Source organism: Bison bison, unplaced genomic scaffold, assembly GCF_000754665.1.
Source record: "Bison bison bison isolate TAMUID 2011002044 unplaced genomic scaffold, Bison_UMD1.0 scf7180017864080, whole genome shotgun sequence".
In the NCBI taxonomy this organism is placed as follows: domain Eukaryota; kingdom Metazoa; phylum Chordata; class Mammalia; order Artiodactyla; family Bovidae; genus Bison; species Bison bison.
The window spans coordinates 1079872-1088953 of NW_011494652.1; the positions used below are offsets into that span (position 1 = coordinate 1079872).

General features: G+C 49.4%; 1 protein-coding gene across 1 annotated transcript in view; it reads right to left on the reverse strand.

The window, feature by feature from the left end:
- Positions 1–5483: 5483 nt before the first annotated feature.
- LOC104987045 (tumor necrosis factor receptor superfamily member 26-like) overlaps positions 5484–9082 on the reverse strand; it is a 12291-nt gene continuing 8692 nt past the window's right edge. Inside the window, exons 3-5 of the mRNA XM_010837809.1 lie at positions 8796–8924; positions 7056–7170; positions 5484–5607 (exon numbers count right to left, since the gene is read on the reverse strand). Coding sequence (XP_010836111.1) covers positions 5484–5607; positions 7056–7170; positions 8796–8924 — 368 coding nt within the window. The remainder of the gene's footprint in view (positions 5608–7055; positions 7171–8795; positions 8925–9082) is intronic.

A 9082-nucleotide genomic window follows, 5' to 3' on the forward strand; every position in this document is an offset into this window, starting at 1 on the left:
GTGTCCAACTTTTAGCAACCCCATGGACTGCAGCCCACCAGGCTCCTCCATCCATGGGATTTTCCAGGCAAGAGTACTGGAGTGGGGTGCCTTTGCCTTTTCCTATGGTCACCTAACCTCTGACAAAAAAGGCAAAAATACACAATGGAGAAAAGACAATCTCTTTAAAAAGTGGTGAAGGGAAAACTGGACAGGTAAACACAAAAGAATGAGCAGAACACTCTAACGCTGTACACAGCAATAAACTCAAAATGGATAAAGACCAAAATGTAAGGCTGAGTGCTATGAAATCCTTATGGGAAACAGAGGCAGAAGAGGCGTTGATAAACCTCAGAGTAAGATCTTTTCTGATCCACCTCCTAGAACAAAAACAAAAACAAATGGGACCCAGTTAAACTTACAAGCTTTTCACAGCAAAGGAAACTATAGGCAAAATGAAAAAACAGCCTTCAGAATGAAAGAAAATATTTGCAAAGAAAGTAACAGACAAGGGATTACTCTCCAAAATACACAAGTAGCTTATGCAGTTTGCACCAAAAAAAAACAAACAAAGCAATCAAAAAATGGGTGGAAGATCTAAATAGACATTTCTCTGTGGAAGACATACAGATGGCTAAAAGGTACATGAAAAGATGCTCGACATCACTACTTAGTAGAGAAATAAAAATCAAAACTACAATCAACTATCATTTCACACCATTCAGAACGGTCATCATCAAAAACTACAAACAATAAATGCAGCAGAGGGCACGGACAAGTGGGAACCGTCTACACTCGTCTTGGGAATGTGTATCCGTGGATGCAGCCACTGTGGAGAAGAGTGTAGAGGTTCCTCAGAAAACTATAAATAGAACTCTATATGATCCAGTAATCCCATTTCTGGGCACATATCCAGAGAAAACTCTTAATTTGAAAAGATGCATGCACCCCAATGCTCATAGCATGACTATTCACAATAGCCTGGACATGAAGGCAACATCAATGTCCATCAACAGGTGAATGCATACAGAAAACGGGGTACATACTTAAAATGGAGTATTACTCAGCCACTACAAAGAACAAAATAATGCTATTTACAGGAATTTGGATGGACCTTCAGACTGTCACACTGAGTGAAGTCAGTCAGACAGAGAAGGAGAAATATTGTATGACATCCCTTACATATGGAATCTAAAAAGAAATGATACAAATGAACCTATTTACAACACAAACAGATTCGCAGGATGAACTTATGGTTGCTAGTGCGGGGAGGACAGAAGAGAAGGGACAGTTAGGGAGTTTGGGATCAACATGTATATGCTGCTATAATTTAAAATGGATAACCAACAGGTCCTACTGAACAGCACAGAGAAATGTGCTCAGTATTACAAGGCAGCCTGGATGGGAGGGGACTTTGGGAGAGAATCTGTTAGTCCCTCAGTCGTGTCCAACTCTTTGTGACCCCACGGACTGTAGCCCAACAGGCTCCTCTGTCCACAGAATTCTCCAGGCAAGGATACTGGAGTGGGATGCCATTCCTTCTCCACTGGGAGAGAATGGATACGTGTGTATGTATAGCTGAGTCCCTCTGCTGTCCACCTGAAACTGTAATGCCAGAACAGGCCCGTCTAGTCAAAGCTGTGGTTTTTCCAGTAGTCATGTCTGGACGTGAGAGCTGGACCATAAACAAAGCTGTGCACTGAAGAACTGATGCTTCTGAACCGTGGTGTTGGAGAAGCCTCTGAGAGTCCCTTGGGCTGCAAGGAGATCCAACCAGTCCATCCTAAAGGAGATCAGTCCTGAAGAGTCACTGGAAGGACTGATGCTGACACTGATGCTCCAAAATTTTGGCCACCTGATGTGAAGAACTGACTCCTTAGAAAATACCCTGATGCTGGAAAAGACTGAAGGCAGCAGGAGAAGGGGAAAACAGAGGATGAGATGGTTGGATGGCATCGCCAACTCAATGGACATGAGTTTGAGCAAGCTCCAGGAGTTGGTGATGGACAGGGAAGCCTGGCGTGATGCAGTCCATGGGGCTGCAAACAGTCAGACACAACTGAGCAACTGAACTGAACTGAACTGAAAACGATAATCGGCTATACTCCAACATGGGTTCCCAGGTGACACAGAGGTAAGGAATCCACCTGCCAAAGTAAGAGATCTGGGTTCGATCCCTCAGTCGGGAAGATCCCAGGGAGAAGGAAATGGCAACCCACTCCGGTATTCTTGCCTGGGAAATCCCATGGACAGAGGAGCTTGGTGGACTGCAGTCCATGGGGTCGCAAAGCATCAGCCATGACTTAGTAACTGAGCACGCACGCATGCATACTCCAATATAAAATGAAAAGTTATAAAAACAAACGAGGAATGGATAACAAAGATGTGCCACATATATACTATGGAATATTACTCAGCCATAACAAGAACAAAATAATGCCATTTACAACAACATGGATGGATAGAGAGATTGTCATACTGAGTGACGTAAGTAAGAAAGAGAAAGACAATTATATGTTATCACCTGTATGTGAAATCTAAAAATGATATAAATGAAATTATTTATAAAACAAAAATAGACTCACAGACATAGAAAACAAACTTATGGTTACCAGGGAGTAAAGAGGGGGAGGGATAAATTGGGAGATTGGGGTTGACGTATACACACTATAGTATATAAAATAGGTGACTAATAAGGACCTACCGTGTAACACAAGGAACTCTACTCAGTGCTCTGTAATGATCTATGTGGGAAAATAATCTACAAAAGAGTGGATACAGGATTTCCCTGGTGGTACACTGGATAAGAACTAAGTCTGCAAACGAATGGGACACAGGTTCAATCCTGGCCCGGGAAGATCCCACACGCCCTGGGATAACTAAGCCCGTGTAGCACAACTTCTGAAGCCCGTGTGCCCTAGAGCTGTGCTCGGCAAGAAGAGACATGACGGCGATGCGAAGCCCGCACTCCACATCTAGAGAGTAGCCCCGCTCTCTGCAACTAGAGAAAGCCCGCGTGCAGCAAAGACGACGCAGCACAACCAAAAAATTAAATAAATGATCTTTAAAAAAAAGAGTGGATATACGTGTAACCGATTCACTTTGGTGTGCCCCTGAAACTAACACAATATGGTAATTCAACTGTACTCCAATAAAAAGTAAAACAAACACTTTTAGGTTATTCAAATCCGAGGGAAATTAAGAAGCTTATTTTAAAATGTAAACGTCTATGCTGAGTCCAAGGACGGCCTGATGACCTTGGGGAAGGAGACAACGGGGACTCCGGCCCCAAGGAGAAGGCCAGCAGGAAGGCGGCACGGACCCTGGAACAGAGAGACGCCCGGGGGCCGCGGTGCTCACGACAACCCAGTAACACTCAGGGCGGGGAACACTGGATCCAAAGAACGATGCGGTGTGGTCCGTGTGTGTAGCGGGAAAAACGCCTCCCTCACACCACACGGACACCACTGCGGTCCTGTAAGTGATAAAGAGGAGCTTCCGGCAGCTCATGAGACAGAACACCCTCTCCAGCTGAGCAAAGTTTCTCAGTCAGGACAGGAGGAACACCAACCCTGGCAGAAAACAGCCACAAACCTGACTTGTTAAAATGAAGGACCTTTGTCCACAAGAGGCCCAGATCCTCGACACAAAGAGCTTGTGTCCCCACGCTTATAAACAATTATCAGTGTTTCTAGATAAGCGTCAAAAATGAGAAAATAAAAACCCAGACGGCCAATATAAAAATGGGCAAGACTTCAGCAGAGACCTGGATGAACCCAGAGATGGTCACACAAAGTGATGTCAGCGAGACAGACAACACCCCGTGAGATCACTTATCCAAGGATCTAAACTGTGACACAAATGAGCTGACTTTGGAAACAAAGGCAGACCCACAGACTTCAAAAACAAACTTATGGTTACCAAAGAAGTGGTGGTGAGAGAAGGATAAATTAGGAGTTAGAGATGAACAGATACACACCACCGCACACAAAACAGAAAAACAACAAGGTCTCACTGTATAGCACAAGGAACTACATTTAGTATCCTGTGATAATGACCACAATGGAAAGGGATATGAAAAAGAATATGTATGTATTCGTTCTTGTTGTTTAGTCGCTCAGTTGTGTCCAACTCTTCAGACCTGTGGACTGCAGCATGCCAGGCTACCCTGTCCTTCACCATCTCCTGGAACTTGCTCAAACTTGTGTCCATCGAGTCAGCAATGCCATCCAGCCATCTCGTCCTCTGTCCTCCCCTTATTCTCCTGCCCTCAATCTTTCCCAGCATCAGGGTCTTTTCCAAGGAGTCAGGTCTTCTCATCAGGTGGCCAAAGTATTGGGGCTTCAGCTTCAACATCAGTGCTTCCAATGAATATTCAGGACTGTGGGCCATGGGTCATCTCCTTTAGGATTGACTGGTTTGATCTCCTTGCAGACCAGGGGACTCTCAAGAGTCTTCTCCAACACCACAGTTCAAAAGCATCAATTCTTGGGCTCAGCCTTCTTTACGGTCCAACTTTCACATCCATACATGACTATTAGGAAAACCACAGCTTTGACTATATATGTGTATACATATATTTATGGCGCTTCCCAGGTGGAGCTGAGTGAGCCAAAGTCGCTCAGTTGTGTCCACCTATGGAGTATAAAGTCCACGGAATTCTCTAGGCCAGAATACTGGAGTCGGTAGCCTTTCCCTTCTCCAGTGGATCTTCCTGACCCAGGAATGGAACCGAGGTCTCCTGCATTGCAGGCGGATTCTTTACCAACTGAGCTATGAGGAAGTAGGTGGTAAAGAACCTGCCTGCCAGTGTAGGAGAGATAAGAGACACGGGTTCAATCCCTTGGTTTGGAAGATCCCCTGGAGGAGGGCATGGCAACTGACTCCAATATTCTTGCCTGGGAGAATCCCATGGACAGAGTGGCCTTCAAGCTGCAGTCCATGTGCTCGCAAAGAGTCGGACACAACTGAAGTGACTTAGCATACACACACATGTACATATCTGTGTGTGTGTAACAGAACCACTTTGCACCAATGTAAATCACCAAGACTTCAATTTAAAAAAAGAAAAGGAAAATAGTCTTGCACAGATACTCAGTAGTGGAGCATCAATTCTGTTGGGGGCGTGCACCGAACTCACATTCCTAAGTCCCATCTGAGGTCCCGCCAAGCAGGAACGTGGCCAGGTGTTGGGATGTCAGGAAGGACAGGTCTCACAGGGCGGTCAGTCCCTTCCACCTGCTACCTGGTCAGCCTGGTGGGCTCACACTGAGCCCACACAGCCAGAACTCACGGGACAAGGACAGGGAAGCCATAACTTGTCCACAAGGATTCTGTTTACTCAACACAGGAGTCTATGAACGATGACCCATGGCCCACAGCCCACTTTTACAAATAAAGTTTACTGACACGTAGCCAAGCACCTCTGATCACAGCCTCTGGCTTCTTTCATTACAGCAGCAGAGATGAGTTGTGACAACAGGGACTTTGGGACCCCCAGAGCCTCAATCTTTGGCCTTTATGAATTTAAGAGATGGAATCAGCCCCTTACCTGACTGTGGATTTATGGCACAAATGGTATTGCTTGTGGCATTGCAGGGCTGAAGGACGGCACTGTTTCCTTCACACCTGAGAGAAGAACAAAGAAACTGTGAGCATCCTTTCCCCTCGCTCGGGCCGACCCAAAGAATCTTACTCACCACCCCACCGGTCAGGGGTTAGAAGGACCAACCCAACCTCCTCAGCAGGCCCATGAGGTTTCAGGTCACCAGTGTCTGGCATGTGCCGGGCTATCTGGCCCACACTGGATCAATGAGAAGAAAACTTAGGAATCTCTGATAGATGGGGGAAGTGCCCCCGTCTCTGTCCCCGACAGAGCTGTGTGTGGCCATGGGGACTGGTCCTGACGTGGCCGTACCTCTACTGGGAGGGAAAGCAGCCTGAGATGCAGCTCGTGGAGAAGGGGACCAGCCAGAGCTGACCGACCCAGACCTGGGGGCAGTCCTTCCTTTGAACTTGGCAGGTTCCTCAGCCAACAGCGCAAGCTGGCCTGAGTTGTATTTAACAATCTACAAATGCAGGTGATTTTACAAGTGGCTTTACAACTGTGAGTGTCTTCCTCAAAGTCTGCCCCAAATCTAAGCCCACCGGAAACCACAGAATGCAACCTGATGTGGAAACAGGGTCTCTGCAGATGTAATCCTTTAAGAGGAGGTCACACCGGATCAGGGCGGGCCTCAGTCAGTGAGCAGCGTCCTCACAAGAGGGAAGATGTACGCAGACAGAGAGAAGGCCATGTGAAGATGCTGAGGCAGAGCACACGGGAGAACATCCCTGGAAGGCGGAAGCAGAGACGGAAGCAAGGCGTCCACAAGCCGAGGAGCGCCAAGGAGTGCCGGCAAAGCTGAGGAAGCGAGAGATTCCTCCCGAGAGCCTATGGAGGGAGCCTGGCCCTGCTGACACCTCGATTTCCGACTTCCGGTCTCCAGAACTGTGAAAGAATACATTCTTCTTGTTTTTCAAAAGCCTCCCGGTCGAGGTGATTTGTAACATCAGGGGCAGAAAACACGCACTGGCCATCCCACCCGGGCCCGGAGCCTGGGGGGCGCCCCCTGCCTACAGCGCCTCCCCCTGGACGTCCTGCGGCTCCACCCTGCGTCCCGCCCTCCCTGCCTCCGCTCTAGGGCCCTGTCTCCTGCAGCCTCTCTGTCCCTCGTGAGCCCATCACTGCATACATGTTGGGGGCTCTCCACCACTGCTGGGGCCCAGGCCTGCAATACGACCCCGCAGACCACAGCGGGGCTCACAGTCACGCACGAATGAGTGAATGAGAGGAGGAAGAAATGGATGAGCAATGACTCCAGTCACCCCCACACGGAAACTTCCGGGTGACTCGTCTGCCTTAATCCTCAGGGCTCCTCACTGGGGCTGGTGTTACCATTAGCCCCATTACACAGATGGGAAAACAGAGGCTCCGGCCAGGGGGTGGCTGAGCAAGTGACCCGAAACCAAACAGGTGAATGGAGAAGAGAACCCCCGCCCGGGCCTGTTGGCCTGCTCCCACCGCTAGGTGGCACCTTGTACACCGGAAGCAGCTCTCTCTGCAGTCCACGGAGTCGCAGTAGAACTTGCCCTGCTGGCACTGGCACTCCTGGTCGCTGGTGGCGGAGCAGCGCTTCACCACTTCCTGATCTGCTGGAGGCGGGCCGAGGGTCAGTCACCGGGGCCTGGACTCTGTCCTGCCCCCGGGCCACGTCCAGGCTCAGTCAAAGGCTCAGCACGTGCGCCCACCTCCAGACCTCACCCCTGCCGTCTGGGTGTCTGCGGAGGAGCTGTGGGTGCCCCGGCAATCTGGGCTGGAGGCAGAGGGCCACCTGCTCAGACACACCCCAAATCAACGTGTCCACTCGTTTCCCCAGGAAGGTCACAACAGCCCTACTCGGTGTGGACGGAACACGGTCTCTCCGAGCATTGCTGGAGGGTTCCGCCCTTCCACCTGCGAAGGGCTGGGTCCTGGGGCTGCACCCACACCTCACGTCTATGCAGCTGTTTCCACGGGGCCAACTCTCTGCCCCCACGTGAATGTCACTCCGCCTCACTGTCTCTGCTGAGTCAAAGACGAGGGGCAGCTAGGGTGCTATCTCGTTTTTTCATCTTCCAAGAAGGAAGCTGTTCCAGCAGGCGTCAGGACAGCAAGTTCATGACGACTCCTGCTGGGATGTGTTTACCTTTTTTTTCTAATGCATTTGTTTCTGGCCGTGCGGCTCTGCCTGCTGTGTGCACACTCTAGTTGTGGCGAGCGGGTGCTACTCTCTGTTGTGGCTTCTCACTCTGGTGACTTCTCTTCCTGCAGGGCACGGGCCCTAGGGTGCGTGGGCACAGTGGTTGTGGCCCACGGGAGTCGCCGCTCGGTGGCATGTGTGATCTTCGAAAAGCAGGGGATGAACCTGCGTGCCCTGCATCAGCAGGTGATTGTTAACCACTGGACCGCCAGGGAAGTCTCTTATTTTTACCTCTTAAAAATAAAACCGTATCAGTTTAAAGTCTATGGCAAGATGAATTGATTTATACACTGATACACTGAAATTTTCATTGGGAATGCACAAAATCTAAGCACCATTCCAGGAAAAACTGATCCTTACACAACACCAAATGAGTTCCCTGCTGTCCCAGTGGTTAGGAAGCTTTCACTTCCAGGGCCCAAGTTCAACTCCTGGTCGGGAACTAAGATGTTGCAAGCCACACAGCACGGCCACAGCACAAGAAAGCAAAACGCTGAGCCTTCTGGTTTCCTATATTGTGGTATTTCTCTCTGTATTTATATTTCATTAAAGGTAGTTTTTTCACATATATATTTATACATGCTTTGCTAGATTTATTCCAAAAATCTTTTTTTTTTGCCAATGCAAGTGGGTATTTTTAAATTACATTTCAAGGGTCGGGGCGGGGAGGCTGAAGAGGAAGGGGATATAAACATACACTTAGCTGATTTACATTTTTGTGCAGCAGAAACCAATGCAACGTTACGAAGCAATTACACTCCATTTAAAGATAAATAAATTGGAAAATTACCTATTTAAACAATGTCATGGATACACAGAGATAGAAGAACTTCTGTGTACCGTACTGATACTCAGCAAGTCTGAAACCCTAATGACTTGCAGCTGCTTCTTCAGGCAACACACACCGCATCGTGACCAACAAGCGCTCCCTGACGACGGCTCCCGCCGCGCTCCTCTGGGACCGTTCACTGCCCTTGGGGAGGTTCTCATGGGCCGGGTCAACGGGGGCACGTGAGCGGGACTGCCACCACTCACCCTCTCTGCACTGGGCACACGGCGTGCATTGTGTCTGCTCGTTGGGATGAGCTCTGAAAGTTCCAGACTCGCACTGCGAGCAGGCTCCGATGTGGTGGTCCTGGTTTATGGGTCTGCTTACGTAGTAGCCTGCGTGAGACGGGACACGGAGGGCAGGTGGGGACCCCGCCCAGTCTCTGAGGCCTTGGCTGAAGGAGGGCCCGAGTCACCTGGAGACCAGACCCCCCGCACAGTACCCCCAACCCACCCCGGCCTCCTGGGAACAGCTGGACTGATCCCAGGCCACA